At 40.1% G+C, this 19,731-nt stretch overlaps 1 protein-coding gene across 11 annotated transcripts in view; it reads right to left on the reverse strand.

The window, feature by feature from the left end:
- Positions 1-242: 242 nt before the first annotated feature.
- The window catches only part of GIGYF2 (GRB10 interacting GYF protein 2), a 75,637-nt gene continuing 56,148 nt past the window's right edge, over positions 243-19,731 (reverse strand). For 5 of the 11 annotated variants that reach the window (XM_031043642.2, XM_031043639.2, XM_031043638.2 and 2 more), the window contains 16 exons: positions 18,500-18,666; positions 18,029-18,117; positions 16,919-17,026; positions 16,276-16,373; positions 15,680-15,780; positions 14,733-14,894; positions 12,841-12,942; positions 9,854-10,012; positions 8,444-8,680; positions 7,733-7,855; positions 7,030-7,230; positions 6,721-6,926; positions 6,270-6,424; positions 4,836-5,005; positions 4,313-4,460; positions 243-2,246 (listed from right to left, as the gene is read on the reverse strand). In XM_031043642.2, coding sequence (XP_030899502.1) covers positions 2,179-2,246; positions 4,313-4,460; positions 4,836-5,005; positions 6,270-6,424; positions 6,721-6,926; positions 7,030-7,230; positions 7,733-7,855; positions 8,444-8,680; positions 9,854-10,012; positions 12,841-12,942; positions 14,733-14,894; positions 15,680-15,780; positions 16,276-16,373; positions 16,919-17,026; positions 18,029-18,117; positions 18,500-18,666 — 2,294 coding nt within the window. In that variant the 3' untranslated portion in view covers positions 243-2,178. Of the gene's footprint in view, positions 2,247-4,312; positions 4,461-4,835; positions 5,006-6,269; positions 6,425-6,716; positions 6,927-7,029; positions 7,231-7,732; positions 7,856-8,443; positions 8,681-9,853; positions 10,013-12,840; positions 12,943-14,732; positions 14,895-15,679; positions 15,781-16,275; positions 16,374-16,918; positions 17,027-18,028; positions 18,118-18,499; positions 18,667-19,731 lie in introns of those variants that run through there. The other 6 variants (XM_031043641.2, XM_031043640.2, XM_005143052.4 and 3 more) reach the window with 4 other exon arrangements.

The following is a 19,731-nucleotide window of genomic DNA, read 5'->3' on the forward strand; positions in this document are numbered from 1 at the left end:
TCCCTGTGGACCTTTGCACAGGGGGGAGAAGTCAAACCTCTCATTTAGGGAAGGGAATTGGGGTGGGTGGGGTGGTTACTGACTGGCATAAAAAAGGCTCCATGGCCAAGTGTCTGTACTAACAGAAAGCCAGCCATGGCTTGATCTTTCCTGCATAAACAACACGAGCATGAATGCACATGTTTCTGTACGGGGGTGTGTGTGTGCGCGCGTGTGTTGGAATTAAAGCTTTCTTGTCAGAATTTTCCAATCTTGACTTACTGGTGTTTATTTGAACTCTAAAATTATCAAGTAGAAAAAAAACCCACCGGTATTCCTCACCAGGGAAGAAATAAAGCAGCAGTTGTTGTTTCATATCCTGCGTGTTTGCTTGTTGCTTCTTGATGAAAACTAACGCAAGTTGAGTTTTGGGTCAGTTTTAGCACCAGGAATCATCTCGAAACTCAGCTTGGACAAAAGCAAGCAGAAAGTTTTCTCTCAGATATAATACAACCAGGTTTTATTTAAGTTCTCTCTTCCCCCCTCCACCCCCCCCACTGGCAAAAGTTCAGAGGGAGTTTAAAGTTTTGTAAACATTTTAACTACCCCTCTTCCCCCTTTTATGAATTTACAAAGCAAAGGGGACAGGGAGACCAGATTTGCAACAGTTCCAAGTCTCTCCATGCTATTGGATCCAAAAACTATATACAAGTCTGCAGCAGTCTCTGTATAGTTACTGTACATGTTTAGGGGCAGGGGGAAGAGAGAGGAAGAAGAGGAAGAGGAGGAGGAGGGGAAGGTGACCCCAAAAAAGGAATAAACCAAATGAAATAAAAGCCAAACTCCTCTTGAGCAACTCGAACTGTTTTCTTTAGGCAGTGATGACAGAACAACAGACACCTTTACACAGCTCCACCAGAACCGTAGCGTCTCTTCCTTCACAGGTTATAACCCTCTGGGCATGGGAGATGGGACCAGGGGCTTGAAACTAAGTGCATTTGGCAGTTTTCATTTTCTTTCTTTCGTGGTGTATGCATGTGAGCGGGTGGAGAAAGGAAGGTGGGGTTAATCTTTCCGTGAGAGACAAAGGTTACAATTCCATAAATACTTAAAGATTATGGATCCCAGTGAAGGTACATGAAATAGTTTAAGGTGTAAGAGATAAGCAGGGCCATCATTGCACATAGCTTCACCCTCCACAGTCTCTCTTCATGACAAAAGGGCATCTCTGCTCATTAACATAAGCGCTGCTTGAAATGACAAAGCTAAGACTGCTGGGGTATATATCCAAAAGCCAGTGTTCACCCTCAAAGACTAAAGATTCACACAGTAAAGATCCTACTGTCTCTTAAACGAGACAAATTTGCAGGAAAAGAGCTCAAAATAAACTGGTCCTAACCCTCTGAAGGTAGCATTTAAGGGATAAATTCAACCTGAAAGAAGAGATGCCACCCCTCTTTTTCCCCAGAGCAGAAGTCCCCACTTGTCCAGGAAGGCTGGAGTAGGCCAACAGGAAACTCCACCAGCTTCAGCATCACCACCTAATGAAGACAGACTCGAGTTTTCCCTCCAAAAATAATGTGCTGAGAAGGGCTGGCAGGGGTTGTGCAACTTTAAACCAACCCAAGCTAAACTGCGCCCGCCACCGCCCCTCTCCTGCTGTTGCCAGTTCTAAGGTTAGCTTATGAATGCAACTCCTGGCTTGGGAGAGCACCTCTTGCCCTGATGGAGCACGGAAGTCAGTATCTGTGTGGCATTTTGGTTTTGACCAACATCTGTTAACCACAAACTCTCCCTCTTTCTCTCTCCATGACTGCACGTGTTGGATGTGGTAAGAGTAACCAGGAGAGGGAAGCAATAGTTTGCAGAATCCCAATTGATTTCTTTTTTCCAGGTATGTCAGCAGAGGAGATCACAGCACAGTGAAAGCTTGCTGCCCAAATCAGCCTTGTTGTGAATGAATCCTATCTCCCACCCTCCAAGGACTCCAAAGTCCACTTGACTCTAGGCTGACAGTAGGAAAAATGCCTGTGCAGTCCTGGGCAGAAAGGGTTTGCTGGGGCTAGAGGAAGCAGCCTGAGATGATCGACTCTGTGATTCACTGCAAGGCGAAGAAGAACGCATGGTGGAGAGTACTGTGTCCAAAACGGAGAACCCATGGTTAACAGATGCAGGAAAAGCCAGTTGATTTGCACATGCTCAGTAGTCTTCCAAAGTCTCTATTTCTCCCATATTGAGCCGCTCTGATGAGGCATTCACTGAAAACCCTGTAAATCAAAAAGGACTTGTGTTAAAAATCTGGATGGGGTACATTGTATTTGATGCAATATATTTGTTACATGCAGTGGCACGGGCAAGTGAGTGATATCCATCAAATATAAACTCAGGTGGAAATTCAGTAAGGCCAGCGATAAAATTAAACAAGCACTTTTTTCCTTACTAAAGGAACTTTATATTTAGCTAAGTATCACTTGGTCTTTAGAAACAGATCAGCAGAAGATTGGTTTCAACTTTCACTTAAAAGGTGTCATCTTTTACAAGGCATGTTTATGCACAGTGGTGACATGGCTGAGCTACATCTTGGAACAGAGCACCTTTGAGTCAACTAGTACTTGGGATCACCTGTTAACATTGTACTTACATGGTCCAAAAGGTAGAAATAGACATTTTGTGAACATAAAATACAAATCAACACTTCAGAGCGCATGAGCAATTCTATCCCTTAAAGTTTAAATACATGCATGTACCTATGAAATCTAGCGACAATTCCATGTATTGCTATGCTTTTCACAATCATCTGTTTAAGGAGTACAACATGAACATGTGCAAAGTTATATAGGCCTATGCAGATGGCTCAAAATGCACCTAAACTTGTACCCAACCCTTGAACTGTAAGGGCTGAGGGCATAAAACACACAAGGAAAGTGAGGAAAAAAAGTAAACATTTTCTACAAGAAAAAAATGCAATGCATCATATGCAACTTCCCTCAAAAAATCCAGTTTTTATGGTTGTACCAATCCCATGCAGAGTATGCAAAAAAGGAAAATTTTCCTGTGCAAGGCTACTTAACACAAATCTGATATTTTACTGCTCTGTAGGCTCGCTCTGGGCTAGAAAACAAATTGCTTTTCACAGTCATTATCTTCAACAAAGCGCTCTCTGTTCAGTAGGTTTTAGAGAACTGTCCTGGCTCCCTCTCGTGGCACAATGTTACCTAAAACGTTTTGGAATTCTTTTTAATGGAGCATACTGATTTTTGAGCTGCAAGCAGTACTTCTCTTACAATTGCAACTTCTTAGTTGTACTTAGTGATTTCTTCTTCATATTACATGAGCAGGGTTTTAAGCTACTCAACTGAAGACCCAGATCAGACTCACTGTACTGGCACATGGGCTGGCATAAGGCAGGATTCCACTGAAAAGTTCCATATACTTCTATACAGAAAACACTGATTTAAGAGTATCGATTTTGTTGAGAAAAAAAGCAAAGAGAGCTCTGTTAGAGCTGTAGAACAACAGCAGTGACTTCCATGTGGTTAATATCAGCCTGCTTTACACAAGCACAAGCTTAGCAGCACAACAAATACTGGCCCAGTGCAGTGCCCTCATTTCCTTTGTATCACACACAGCACAAATGCAGACTCATTTATTCTACTGAAGTAATACAGTTTTACACCCCACAATGCTCACTACTACATGATCCCCTTGTATCTTAAAGGCCACGTTAAAGAAACCTTTCTATCAGTGCCACAGGGGCTGGTTAACTACCATCTTCACATAAAAATTAAGATACAGAACATAAATATTAAAACCCCTGAGTACTAATGAGGCAGTCATCTCCACTATCTCCATATGAAAACTTGGCACCAATATTCACCTTTCTTTCTAAGGATCTTTGCCACCTTTCTGACTAGGGTGGTTGTCTCATGTAGAAAGGTAGGAAGGAATAAAGGCAAGCCTCAAGAAGCTGTTCCTCATGAGGAAACAGAAAATGAGTTTTTCCCTAAAAGAATTATCATTAATTCAACAAAATAGGCTAAGGTACACTCAAAAGAAAAAAGGCAGTTTAAATGACATCCTTTAACTACTTTAATGTTTGCAGGTAATAACCAATGTACTGAAGAGGCCTTTTTAGGAGGAAAAGTTTGATAAATGATAAATTGATGAAACCGATACAGTATTTTTTAAATCATTAAATAATAATACTGAAACAAATTCTAAAGATGCTTCAACAACTGCCTGTTCTGCTCAAGTCTGATATTCCCATCTGGGGCTTACAAGCATTCCACTCTCCACAACACTTCTCCCAGTAATTTTAAAAGTTAAAACTGACCTAGCAAGCTGGGATCTGCACGAACCATTTTCTGTTTCTTCTTTTTCTTGCCACTCTGCACAGCCTCAAAACTGGATTGCTGGTTGTTGCTCTGATTGGTCTGAAAGACTGAATGTAGCGAACTGTGGTTCATTCCCCACACTGAGTCCTAGAAAACAAAGCAAGTTCAAGTTTATAAAGTGCAGTTAAGTTTGGTTTATTTATATTGAAAACATTCAGAGAGCCCAAAGAACTTTCTACAGCATGTGGCAGCACTAGCTACTGATGCATCCATCCAGTACATGTACCTCACCTTTCTAAAGCATATCCTAGATCAGCATGCTAAACCACTATTTGATCTACAATTGGCCTCAACTGTTAAGTTATTGAGGAAACTTGATTCTGCAATAAGTCTTTGACACTGCATTTTCCTCTGCATTTCACATGAGCTGTAAAATCCTGCTCATCCGCATATCAACCCCTCCTCCTATGAACTCAGACATAACTTCTATACACTCCTGAGGACTGTAGAGAGTAAGTTTACCTGTTGCTGCTGCTGTTGCCGCTGCTGACTGGCTTTCTGTTTGGCACGGCGCTCAAGAAACTGCTTGGCAAACTCCTTGGCCTCAGGAGTATCTCCAAGATAGGCTCTGATGTAATCATGGACCTCATACGGAGACTCCACTTCCTTCAGGAAAGAAACAAACGTGGGAACTGCAAAAAGAAAGCAGACCATGAGGGAATGTGTGTTGATGTGTGAACACATGCATGCAATAAACACAAGCTTTGGATTTGTTTCAAATATTTGCTAATCTAGTTGCCACAAAAACTCCTTGCCCTTCCACTTTCTCTGCAGTAAAGCCCTACGATACAATGCTTCACCTATTGCATAGTCAAAGCAAGGGTAAGAAAGCCAGCTGATGTGATGAGAACGAAAAATAAACTAACAATCTAAGGGTATGTTACCCCACCAAATATAAAGCTCAGATTTAATGCAAGGCCCAAATGGAAAACACTCAGAGCTGTCATCAGTACAATCTCTTTTTGTCTGAAGCACAACAGATCACACTCCACAGTGACTGACCTGGCTGGCCTGCAAGTACCTAAAGTTCCACAGCTTGCATGCCTTCCTTACCAGCTTCTCTTTTCTTAAAGTATCTTTCTTGCACCGAGTTTTATTTTAACATGGAGAAGGACAAAGCAAAATCACCAGCCAGGAAGACACCAGGACAACAGGCTGCCACCTGTGGCAAAAAGCCTTGGAAGCATGGAAACACTGAGAATGTATGACCCCACAATGGTACTATGGGGCCAAACCCTCTCCTCAGAACCAGATGCAGCTAGTTAGTACATTGCAGATGAGGCCAACAATTTACTTCTATTATTACTCCCCTAAGAAAAGGGAAGCTGTGCAAGGTGTGATCCTCCTGGCTTTTAGGGCAGCACTGGTTCCCCACTCAGGTTCATGGGTCCCACAGAACCACAGCTTTGCAGCATGCAGGTGCTGGAGTACAAGGGTTTGCAGTGAGACGCCTGGAGTACTTTGGTACAAGAAGGTACAAATCTCTGATTTCCAACTGGGTGCTCCTCTACGTGCGCTCCAGCAGAGTTAGTACAAAACCCAGCCAGTTTCATACCAAAAAATGCTTTGCACAGAGGCATATAACTTGGCCTACGTTTAGAAGTGAACTGGATCCTCATCCATCTGCCTGATAATGCTCCTGTGATCACCAAAAATCCTCTGGGTGGCAGACTTCACAACTGTTTCCCATCCTCCCTGATTTTATACAGTTAGGCCAACAAAAAACATGGGGAAGATGATGCAGCCAGCTCTTCAGATCACTATTTAAAGATGATATTTTGCTGACTGCATTAAAAATATTACTTCGATGCCATTACTTTCCATCAGAACAACCTGCTCAAGAAACAAAGATATTGTTTCTCACAGTGAATCATTTATGTTCCTCCCACCTCTTACCATCTAAGTTGTTGGCTGTGTTGAGTGCATGAAGCATCTGTTCACACCACTGAGTGAATCCATCCTGGGCTTTATTTACCCCCTGGAACAATTTCAACAGCTTCTCCTCTTCTTCCACCTTCTTGTTTTGTCTACTTGTAATACCAACAGATTTACTGAGGTAAAGAATACAGATAATAAATTATGAATTGCCAGTCTTATCAACAGTATAGTACACAGTACAGGGTTACGAGACTCAGTAGTTTACAAGCCACATACTGTTCAAGAACCAACTAATTTAAGTAGAGGACAAAGTTAATTGTGAAGGGTCACCTATTAGCTATTTTTGTTGTCAAAACAGATCCTGAGTGTCACAGAAAAAAAGGAAAACACGTGAAGATGTTCTAACTGCTAAGTGATCATCTCAGGAGTGGTAGCCTTTCTTTGCAAAAGCTGCTTCCCCAATTCCTACCTGAGGCTGGCATTGCTTTTGTTTTTATTGGTCGAGTTACGAGGTCCCACTTCCTTCACTGCATCATCCCAGAAACCCATGTTTGAGTTTTTGGTATCAGCATTACTCCAGATGCTACTGACTAGGTCAGATGCCCACTGGTTGCTGGGATTAGTGTTTAGGGAGCCCCACACTGAATTCCCAATGCTGGTGTGCAGGTTAGAGTGCTGTTGAAACATAATAAAGAGATCCTGGTTATTAGAACCAGACATGAAGAACTGTCATGTACCATTTCTGTCCATGTACTAATCAGACAAAAGCCATACATACCGTAGTATTTCTGACTCTGTTCGGCTGCTGGTGCTGCTGTTGCTGCTGTTTCTGCATCTGTCGTGCCTCTTCCTGCTGTATCTCCAGCAGGGACTTGGTAGTGCCTGTTGGTTTGGTGACATTACCCCAGCCTGACAACTTTTGCTGCTGTTGCTGCTGCTGCTGGAGGGCCTTCATTAGCTCACGCTGCTGACGCCTTTGCTGTTACATGCAAGACAAAAGTGCTTGTCCATACTTATAGAAGATCATTACTATTCAAAATTCTAGCTGGGAAACTGGTTTCAAACTGATTTCACTCTCTTCTGGAGGAGTCTGTCTGACCTACTGTTTTTCTTAGCCATTACAGTTCCTCTAAAAGGGGAAACACTAAGCAACCAGTAAATACAAATAGTTTGTTAGCCCAGGACAGAATAAATATGTTAAATCATGACTGCAGCCAAGTAAGTATTTGATGTCTTGGATGAAAAAATTCTCTCCTGCCATCAGTTGTTCCCACCCTGTGTTTCCTGATCTGTAGCCCCCTAGCTGCCCTGGTCTTGTTACAAACTGGCATATTACAAACATATCAGAGCATAGATATAACTAACTGTACCTGAGTTTTAAGAAACCATTCCTCATCCTCACCATTCCTAAGTAGACAGTTAAGCAGTTACATAGTTGAGTCTACTCTAATAAGTTACACTCCATCACTCTTAGCACTTACCTCTTCTCGAAGCTGCCGTTCTCGTTCTTCTTCTAACTTCTGGATTTCTGCCAGTGACAGTGTGGTCTGGGATTGACAAGCTCCTGAATTTGATTGTTGACCCCATGTTGAAGATGAAGGGAGCTGAGCCAAAAACCTCACATCATTAGGAATTACAAAACATCTCAGAGAACACTACTAACATATAATAATGAAAAATAACAGCATAAGCTCACTGCACAGGGGGAAAATAAGGCCACCTTTAAAGTTTAACACAGAACTGAAAAGTGTAAGATGGAATAATTAAGTAGGACAAAGTACTAACAGTGTATTTCTTTTAATTGCTTTTTGATCAGTGTCAAAGACAGTGTTTCAAGGATAATTAACATATCACTGTCTAAAACCAGAAAAATCAATTTTGATTTTAAAGATATTCTAAGCTTTAGGAACCCTGCAGTGGCCCTTACTGCAGCACTCAAAACATCTGTACTCATCTGTGAATACCTTTCCAGTACACTTCTACTGACTGAACCTTTTCCCTTTTTATTTTGTAAGCTATCCTCCTCTTGTTCCTCCCAGCACTTTTCCAGTCAACCATTTACCCTTCTCCCTCTCCAAATAGTTCATCCATTTCTGCTCTGCTTAAGCGTGCCCAGACAATCCTGAATCCAGCCATGGTTTCACTTACTACACCAAACTCAAGGAGGGAGTTAAACTACAGAAACACATTACCTTCATTTGTGCAAGTTGCTGCTGTTGCTGCTGCTGTTGCAGTCGTCGTAAAGCCTCCTGCTGCTGCTGCCTCTGTCTCATTATTTCTTTCTGGCGCTGGAGTTCCAGCTCCTTGCGCTTTCGTTCTTCTTCTTCGAGCCGCTGCCTGGCTGCCTCTTCTTCCATGCGTAGCCGACTTTCTTCAAGTCGCCGTTGAGCTTCCTCCTCTTCACGTGCCCACTTGGCTGCTTCCTCTTCCTTCCCAGGACATAAAGAGGAGTGAAGTCTAAGTAGACTTAGAAGGTCAAAATTACTCATACTCTGCGGTATTAACATTCTGACAGAACAGGGAGAGGCCTTTGTATTTCCAATCTGTGCTGTTTTAAGTTGTTAATTTACCTTTACATTTCTCAGCCCACTAATACACTGTATGTCTCATAAAGATGCAAGGTTTCCCTTTGCTCCACCAACGAATGAAGAATTTGGAAGAGAATAACATCTCCATAATTCAGACCAGTTCATTTCATAACACTTTCCTTTCGGGAGTTACATACATACTTTTCAGTCTGACCTTCTGTCTGCTCATACTACCTACAGTCAAGTACTGCTACACTTGAATAAAACTTCATAGGAATAAAGGGAGAAGAGGTTTTGGCATGAAAGAAGAAAACAGCGATATTGACTGGTGTAAACTCAACATTAGAGATGCAAAGGGAAAGATATTTCTGCTATCAAAAGGATATGACTGTGTGGTGGAACAAAAATGTTGATTAATGTCTTACAAAGGAAGTCCCTGAAAAAAAAATGTCAATTCTGAAGTAAACCTGGAAGTTAATGTGAAGCCAATCATGTTTCAAGGTTAGTTTGATTTAGGAATATTGACAGTATCAATTAGAGTTCTGGAAGATCAATCAGGGACTTCTAAAGATGACCCCAAAGGAAACATAACAATTGCTAACAGTAAGACAAGAAAAGGAAAGAAAAGACCTGAAATTTTGATAGTGGGTATAGTCTTGGCATAGTACAGGAAGACTGGCAAAACCAATCATCTCAGTTGATGCTGAAGAAGTATCGTTCTACAGTATGTTCTATGGCAAAGGCTCAAAATAAATCATTATTATTATGGTACTGTACTCTGCCTTTCTTTTGCAAAAAGGAGTAGAAATACCATCCTGCAAAGCTATTCCTAAGACTCAAACATGAAGAAAGACACTCATTCAACACTAATCAATTTGCCAAACAGCAGACTGGACTCCAATTATCTACTGTGAAATCAGGATACAGGTAAACTATTCACCTGATACTGTCTACAAGCTTTGCCTTCCTCCACCAAAACTGATGGCATCTGAGGTACAGATGCAAGTTTCAAAGCTTGTTCATTCTGGCAGGCTCCACAATTAAATATACTAAGTCCCTTGTCCCATTTTTCACCTGTTTACGCAGTAACTCCTCTCGCTGCCGTCTTTCTTCCTCTTCTCTTCTTCTCTCTTCCAACCTTCTAAGTGCTTCCTCCTGTTGTTGTCTCTCCTCTTCTTCCCGCTGCCGCCTTAGTGCAATTTCCTGCTCCCGTTGTCGCCTCAGGGCTTCCTCCTGGAGTTGGGAACAAAGTGTCAATCTATAAATACCATTTTATTGATGAACTGCATCAGAACACAGACTACAAAATGGTCTGGCCAGATAAATGGCCTCAAGAAGAGCTCCTTAGCTCCAAGCTATGCACTACTAAAACCAGCTCTATTAAACACTACAGACCAACATGTTAACAGGGTTTTTTTGATGCAGTGTGCATTTCATACATAATTATTTTAATGAAACAGGAAACACACAAAATCACTATCTTAGGTTTTAAAAAGAATGGTGTTGAGAATGAATAAAACGGACAAGACTCCTCTTTCCAGTATGCACTAACTGCACCTAAATATATACATATATTTCAATGTGTGAATATTGTTAAATCATTTTTTTGGGGTGTCAGCTGTAAGTTGGAAGCTTTTCCTACTTACAGGAGTTTCTAAACACTGACTACTCAAGTGCCCTAAAAAACTAAAACCACATCTCCAGACACCAGAAATAAACTGAAGAAGTCCAGTGCACCTGAGGACACTGTAACATTTGGAAGTCTCAGATGTGGAACTTAACAAAAGGGCTTGAATGGACTATTCCTATACTATTTAAATACTATGGACTCTTGAGGGCTTTGATTTTTGGCTATCCCTATATTATTTAAATAGCTTCCAATAAATTATGGTTTGCTTTCCAAGTAGAAAAACTATTTACTTAACCCAAAAGTAACACATCAGCACCCACTCCTACCATTCTGAAGGTCAAGATAAAGATTGTTTTTCCATTCTGCTACTTGCTTTTGGAGTAACAGAGAATAACCAGTCTTTTGCTGGTTTCCCGTATGCTGTTACATAGGAGTGCTTCTTTGTGTCCCCTGGTTCTGACTTTCCCTTTGCATTAAATAGCCTTGGGTTTTGCTGACTTTTCTAATCTCTAAAGTCCAGCAACTGTGTTAAGGCCACCCTACGTTTCATCCCTTTATTTTTCTCTCTACTTTCTGACTTATCCTATCAGCTCAACCTACAGATCCTACTGTTTGAACAAAAAATTCAAGTTTTCATAAATACATTTTCCTTTTGAATGTGCAATTGTCCTCTCAAGTTTCTTTAAGCAATATATTATTTATAGGGCAAAAGGAGACTAATTGTGCAGCATGGACATAAATTTTGAACTCTGTTAAATCAAGGAAATGAATTCTGCTCAATCTGGTAACAAACCTTCTATACACAGCATAGATAAACTGCAGTACAGTTAACTGAACATCTGGACCAGGTGTTTGACACTGCTAACTTCAGATGTCTACACTATAACTGTCAGTAGACAGGATTTTTTATAAGCAATCCTATGGAACCATCTACAAGCCAAGCAATTCATACTTTTGTGCATCACTTAACTGGTTTAGTGCTAAATGCAAGTGCAATAAATGTAAGTTTTACTTCTAATTGCTGGACATAAACTAGCAGCACTTTCTCATTAATTAAGTCTTGATTTGTCATACTCACAAAAGCTTTAAGCACAACACACATCACCTCAACTATTTCTGTATTTCTGTAACTTGGACACACACAGTCAAGTTGCAGTAATTGTGTTCCCAGCACAAGTGCTGAAAAATTTCTGCTTATTGTTTATTGCACTGAAAGTCTACTGAGGAGGCTGGAGGTGTGCCAGTATGTTTTCCTTGACTACAGACCACACACCAGGATCTCAGCTCAGGATGCCAAGCTGCTGCCTAGGCTGGGCAGGATGTTCAGCACTAGTCATCAACATAACATATACCTGAGATGAACAAAGTCACCAAGTCCTCCTATAGGACAGCAATTCATTGGCATCTCTGCCCTACTCTCCCTTTGGGAAGCAAGGCTAGAATTGACACAAATAAAGCTGTAGGGATCTCCTTCTTGCTCAGGAATGCTAAGAAAGGTACTGTTTAATGACAGCAATTTATAAAGCCTTCACTCTCCTAAAGAACTAAAGCTGAACAGTGTTGTACCAGCATAAGAGAAAAAAAACTGCAAGGTTATGAAAAGTTGAGAACCATGCAGCTGATGGAATTCTTTTTTCCTACTCTTCACAGCTATAGAAAACGTTGATTTAATGTTTATTTCTGTGTCTTCTTATTATTCAATAGTTTTTGTTTGAACATATGACCAAAAGCATTCAAAGCACTCCAGCATTCTGCCACTAACTTGTATGGGAAACAGACTCACTCCTTTGGCTCTTACTGGTCCCATATTTATGGCTTCCTCCTCTAGAAGAATCACAATATTCTTTAGCATCTTCTCTAATAATTATTTTCAAGTAAACATATATTGCTGTACAGACAACTCATTTTAGCTCTTTTAAAATACCTGTAACATAGCAGAAAATCCATAAGTAACAATCCCCATTTCAATAGACACTGGATTCTTCAATAAAATATTATGGATTTTTTTTTGTACTTGGTAGCACTTTCAATTCTGCTTGTTTATGTCACTAGGACCTAATTTTTTTTGTTCTACAGATCTCATCTTTGACCCAGATACTTTAAAGGGAGCACTGAAGATGTAATTCAGACAAAACAATTATTAGCTAATTATTAAACCTCACATTTGGCTCCTGAAAGCAATCAATCATTACAAAATAGAAGATATTAGACCAGAAACAAAAAAGAAATACAGGGGCTACACAAGCTGAGCATTATTGTTTGCAATTTCACAGTGCAAGTAACTGAGGAAAACCATGAACAGAACCGGATTCAACATTTGGTATGACATTTCATCCTACAGAATTGAACGTCTATTAGTTTGGGATTTTTTGTTGTTGTTTTTTTTTTTTTAATTTACTTAGAATTCACCATCAACAGCATATTTACTAACCTTATATACTAGTCTTTTATGCAGTATTACATCAAAAGCCTTCCTGAAGTCCAGGCAGATTAAGTCTACTGCTTCACCCCTCTCAGCTCTCACTGTCATCTCCTCAAAAGAAGTTAATCAAATTTGTTAAGCATCATCTCCTCTGTATAAATCCATGCTAATAAATCAGTTCACCCTGATTCTACAATGCCTTCAGAATTCAGATTCAAATATTAGACCAAGTTTCTTTTTGTTCTTAAAATACATAATACAGTATTATTTTCTCTTTCCAGAGAAGTGCTTAAAACCTTTGTTACCTTTTCAAGACTTTACTGCTTAGAATTAAGCATTGTGGCAATTATTCCATTGGTAATGAACTAAGTTGCTGTTACTGCTTTTCAACCCCATTCTGCTTCCTTCTTATAAATTATTTCCCCATGACATCTTACAGAGTCAGATTGTTAACCATACAAATCCAAAGTGGACAAAAAACCTTTGGAATTTAAGGGACATTTCTATGATGTTATACACAGTAGTAAAAGCATTAATCTGAAAAGAAACAACCCAAGTCTATTTATTTGAAGCCACCATGGATGACACACATTGGGTTACCAGGTGATCAGCTGAAAAATTAATAATTAGAACAGATCTAAAGCAACTTAACTCAAAATTTCAACTTTTGAGTATATTACTGCTTTAATGCTACAGTAAAGCTTGAACTTGAGCATCAAAGGATGCTTTTCTACTTTATACCATAATGACTGGCTGTAAACAAAAGTAAATACAGTAAAGCAAAGAGCCATTAATTTACAGACTTGATTCTTAGATACCATGAACATACCACATACTGCAGCCTCTTAAAATAAATCTTCAATGACAAAACCCAAACAGTGAGTGAATTGAGGTCTATGACTAACTAAAGATTCTAGAGGCTTCCTCAAAAGTGTCTGATCCTTAAACCAGGAAAAACACTTTACAACTGCCTATTCTAAGGAAATAGAAAATATGATAAAGGACAGAATTATTTACTTTCACCTATTATTCATGTGCTACTTTAGAGGGCATTTATTGATTAACTCCTTAGTGAATAAGCTCACCAAGGTGCTCGCCCATATCCTTCACATACAGAGTGAAACTTTGAACTTTCACTGTCTTTCCCTCCCACAACACCTAAGGAACAATTAATCTTTCTTCCATACAATATTCAGAAGTTAATGCTAGTTAGCTATTAGCTCAAGCTAATAATGCCTCGATTTCGTATTCTTGCACGATTAGGAACATACAACGCCTATGTTCTTTCATCCTGCAACACAGATCATGTAATTTATTATCAATCTGCTTGTCCCAACTACATCCTTCCTTTTCTAAGTATCAACTCAAGAAAACCAAGCTGACAGACTGACATAAACCAGATACATTATTTAAAAAAAAAAAATCTTTACTAAATTATAAAAAAAACCCCAAACAACAGGGAAAAAAGCTAAATGCTACATCACTTTTTTTCCACTATAACCCTCTATATCCATCTGGAACAGGTCCAGACCATACCATTATAAAAAAAAACACTAGACTGTATAAATCATGAATAAAGATTAAACATGCAATAACTGGGCAACTAAATGAAGTCTAATATTAACACTAAGAAGCTAGGAGGGAATATTCCACAAGGAATAAAAGCCTCTAATCTCACAAACAGAAACCTATCTTGAGTCAAATCAAAGCCCATTTCTCAAACTGCAATTCTGGCTCTTAAAATCACGAGTAGAAGAATAATTTCATATACTCACATGAAAAATATTAGAACTCTCTTCATACACACCTACCAAAGATTAATTAGACCCCACAGGATTCTTAAAGTGAGTTTTTTAACTCATTAAAATTAATTAGAGATTAACTACATTGAGGAAACTCACTTGCTTCCTGCGGGCCAGTTCTTCTTCTTCCCGTCGTTTCCTCTCATCTTCCTGCTGCCTCCTAAGTAGCTCTTCTTGTTGCCTCCGAAGCTCCTCCTGCCTTTTCCTCTCCTCTTCCTCTCGTTTGGCCCTCATTTCCACTTCTCTCCTCTCTTGCTCTAGCTACAATTCACATAAAACTACACTCAGATGCAGGTAACGTATTCCTACACCATTTCCTAGGGCAACTCTGCGGAGATTATAGTAACACCGTAACAAATAAAGCCTCTGACAGATGCTCTCCCTTAATTGTAATTTTACCTATCAGCTGGCTGCCTACTGGGGTCAGATTCCTCAAGTAGTCTAGAACCACATCTGACAATTTTTGTTCAGTAATGAACAGCAGCTCTCTAGTCAGTCTTTCTGTATCAGCTCCTTAAAATAACCTCCAACTTTAGAAGCTAGTAGCAAGTTGCTTTGCAGCCATCATAAAATAATCAGTTTCAGGAAACATACAGAATCATAGAGATTAAAACTTACAAAAATTATTTAATACTAAACTAAATGTGAAACAACCCTGACAAACAGATTCCCCAAACCAACTCTGATGACAAGATGCAAAGATTAAGAGAACAACTACCTGCACAGCATGACAGCTCATGACAATTCCATTTTGAAACAGAGGTGGCTAGTGAATTGGTTTTAGTCAAAAATGTAAAACACATAAGCACTACTACTTTAGAGGTCAGTAGTACCTCCACAGCAATGGTTTCCAAACAGCAGACCACAAAGATTTCATAACTGGTTTCTAAAACCCTATTCCCTTTACAGTGTTTTCCATGAAAATACAATCAAAATCATACAGTGGCATGAAGACTGAGGAGCTAAGTGTCTTCCATTGGCTTAGGAAACACAATTCATTGTGGAACAGCAATCCCAACTTCTTACAGTATTAAACAGTTTCTGACCTTTGCAGCTTTGGCCTTCTCGAGCTGCTGAAGTTGCTCTAGAGCTGATCCCTGAGCTGCAGTATCAATGGGGAGATCCCAGACACTGCTTCCTTCCCAAACTAGATAGGGAAGAAAACAAACATTGACAAGCAAAAATAAGCACATCAACAAAAAGACATCTGAAAGGGAAAAAAAGTTTTTGTATACTGTTGTTATGTTTTATGAACTAAAATCATGATAACACATTAGTCTTAGTCAGCAGAGGAACACCTTTTCTTCCTGTAGATCAAGGCTTGCCCATTACTGAAGCAAGGCTGGGTTTCCTACAAAATTCTACACAAGAATCAGCTATTCAAACTCCTCCCATCAGAGCAGAACATCTTTATAATATAACACTCAATCTCTCTGCATCAAAACTTCCCATAACAATCAGAAAAATTACCATATTCTTCACAGCTCAAATGAAATTTAAACTGCAAGGCCAAGTAGGCTGAACCAATTAAAAAATATTGATAATTTCCCCTCATGTCAAGAAGGGAGTGATCATCCCAAAGATGCTGATTCTTAATACACAAACTTTTCTCTACAGGTCTGACACATGCTAAGCATCTTACCTGTAGGTTGTGAAGCTGACTGTAGTTCCCATATTGAGCCAGTGTCTGGCACTGACACAGACCTTGTAACAGGAGGCATCATGTTCTGTTCAGATATTCTGTAATACCAACAGGAAGAATCAACATGCCACTTCCAGGGACAGGAGTGCTCTCAACACACATGAGATTCAGTAACTTGTAACATACTCCTTTCTTTCCACACCTCTATTTAAAACAAAAACATGATGTAGACAACACTAGTTGCTTGCAGAGTTCTTGCTTATCTCATCCCTGCTGCCAAGTCAATGGCTAAGCCAGCTACTGCTACAGTTTCACATTTGTGCTGATAGGCTAGTTTGAGGAACAAACACCTGGTATTGCAGGACTCAGCAGGCAAAGCCATTCTGTTACCAACACAGACTTGTCAAAAAGGTATGATTTCAACTATAAAGATTTTCCCTAAACATTCTCTGAAATAAAGGCTACTTATTTAAGGAAGTATTTGAGATCCTGCAACTGTATCATATTCACACAATCTTGAAAACATGCAATGCTCTAATATAAGCAAACTTGAATAGGACAGGCACTGACAAGATTTTAATAATTATATACAAGCTAGCATATAGGAGAGAATGGAATTCAGTTCAAGTCTGGGCTAACTCACCTCATCTTCAAGGCCTGGAACTGTTGCAGGAGAATAGCAAGCTGCTGCTGCTGCTGGGATGAGAGGGCTGCCTTTTGCTGCTGAGCTAGCACCTGTGCATATTGTTGTCTTCAAAAGAGAAGCAGAGAATCACAGGTATTTGTTCACTTGCTTATTTATATAATGCCCAAGTTGCAGAAGCTGCACAGATTCATTCTCCATGACTAATACCCACTGACCTATATAATGTAAACACTAACTAAAGGAAACCACAGAACAGGGCCTTGAAAAGAAACAAAATACAAGAATAAACCAAACTGGCCCACAAGACCACAACCAAATTTCTCCTTACCCTCAAATATACCAACTGATTATTGCTGTCCAATGTTTCCCTGTGCAACACTACTTCCCTTTTTTTCACATACTACATACAGATTGCTCAAATTAATCTGGTTTTGATGACTTCTCACCTACATAAATCAATCTCTTCCCCAGTATGTCATGGCATCCTCCAGTACAGGGGCAAATTCCTGCACAATCAAATCATAAGCTAACAAACAGTATTCAAAAATCATTATCATGGCATACGCTTTCAGGACCCCTTGAATGAGTACCCTGACTCCTTTCTTTTCTCCAAGCTCCTACAAAACAAATTAGAAACTGACCACAGATGAACAACTGACACCTTTGGCAAAGTGGATGACAAAGCATTTCTCCCAGCAGTTACCTTTCACTGACCTTCATTGAGCAAGCAGACCAAAACTGAGCTCTGCCTTCTCCACCTCCAGTTCAAAAAACTGTAGCCTTCCCCTGACTCCAGAACACCTGAGCTGCATTACAAGGACAGCCAAGACCCAGCTTGACCCTTAACAGCTACCTATACAGCAGGTCTCATCACAGGAGCTATACATGACACTGAAAGAGACTCTGAAAAGTGTGCCTGAGGTAGCCCCGCTCTCTGCCGCTAATCCTGTTGAGGCCTCTGGTGATTGTGGAGACAGGCTACTGCTGCGGGAGGTGAAGGACTCCCAGCCCCATTGCCCAAGGAAACAATGACAAGGTGAACCCAGATGATTAAAAATGAAGAGCAGAACACAGCCACTGGAAGATCTCTGGAACTGGCAGTCTTACTGTATTAATAGATGCTGATACTGGAGGTGCTGCATTTGGATCAGGGCCAACTCTTGTTGTCTAGTCAGCCGCTCTTGGTCCAGCTCGCCCTACGTTTAGGAATAAAACATCTTATTTTAATAACATATATGTAGTAACAGTAGCATATTGCAAATGCAACCAGTCTAAAAGTTGTATTCTGAACTGAGTAGACAAAGAAAATGGAAAAAAAACTTATAGAGAGATCAACATTTATGAAGTCTGTAGTATGATCACTGTGAAATACACAGTGCCTATATACAACAGGGCAAAGCCTTCCAGCCACAGATATGGCAAAACAAACATTTTTAAATTGAGTGTCTTTCCTCCTCTTAAAAGTTATTCAACTTTGGTGTTTGGAACATCTGAAATTCCAAGACAGAACAGCTGACATGTTAATAATTTCATTTCTTTTTTACAGGACTATTGGAATACTGTAACTGTCACCATTACCAGATGTGGAAGTGGTGCTGGACCTGGAGTGAAGGGAACCCTGCCCCACATTTTCATGATGTCTCCAAGTGGCTGGAAAGTCTCATCACAAGCTCTCTTAACCAACAGCGACATAGTGAAGTATCCAGCCTGGAACCACTCTGCCATCTCCTGATTACTGAAAGGACCTGAAATAACATCAACCAATACACATGGAGGGGAAGAGGAAGTAAGGCCAAGTTGAGCATACCAGAAACAAAGAGCATGGTGCTTTTTAAAGTAACACTGTGTAGCATCAGGCCTTTCTGTCCATCTCATCCACTTGACTGGAGAGAGTACATTCAAGTCTAGAGCATCAATGCACACTAGGTCTTTACAGTGTCTACAGCATTTCCCCAGACAGCCTTGAATGAAACGTGTATTACTCCTTTTACCATGTACTGGAGAGAGACAACACAGCTCTGAAATGAAAGCCAACCAGCCACAAGTGGTGGGTAGTGTGGTCCTGCCTTCTAGCACAGCTCACTACTTCAGGTTCAACATCAGGCTGACAACAGCTGCAACTTCAGTGTGGACCTCAACAGTATCTGCTAGCAGACAGTGCTGCAAGCACAAGCACTACTTTCCCCACATACACTGCACAGATAATTAAACCATCTTAGCCTGTTCCAACTCTAACATTCAAATCTGAGGAATTCATGTTTTACAGAAGTTTTGCTTCTGGAACTTAGACAAGCAAATCTACCTTAGATGATTATATTTTTTAAGATCATGAGGAAACCAGTTTCTCTTTCCTTCCTCAAAGAGTTACACTTTTCCTTCTTTTCATCTTTTCCTGACAAAGATTTCAGTCATTCCCTTCAAAGGAGGGCTCCTGTACTAATTTTACATATCCTAATGGACACAAAGCCAGTATAGAAGAATATTCAACATTAAGAACCATAAAAAAACCCCAAGTTTTGCAAAAATATCTTTTGAAAAGCAAGGATGTTCAGTAAATTCTTGCCTTCTCTTTCTGAAGTATCTTCAGAAGGCAATTCTTCCTAGAGAATATGAAATCACAAGAAGTATCACAGAAAAAAAAATACATGGCAGTGTTTAATTCTGGAGGTCACATTCATAGAATAATGGAATGGTTTGGGTTGGAAGGGACCTCAAAGCTCATCCAGTTCCAACCCCCTGCCACGGGCAGGGACACCTTCCACTAGTCCAGGTTGCTCCAAGCTGCGTCCAACCTGGCCTTGAACACTGCC

Source organism: Melopsittacus undulatus, chromosome 6, assembly GCF_012275295.1.
Source record: "Melopsittacus undulatus isolate bMelUnd1 chromosome 6, bMelUnd1.mat.Z, whole genome shotgun sequence".
NCBI lineage: Eukaryota > Metazoa > Chordata > Aves > Psittaciformes > Psittaculidae > Melopsittacus > Melopsittacus undulatus.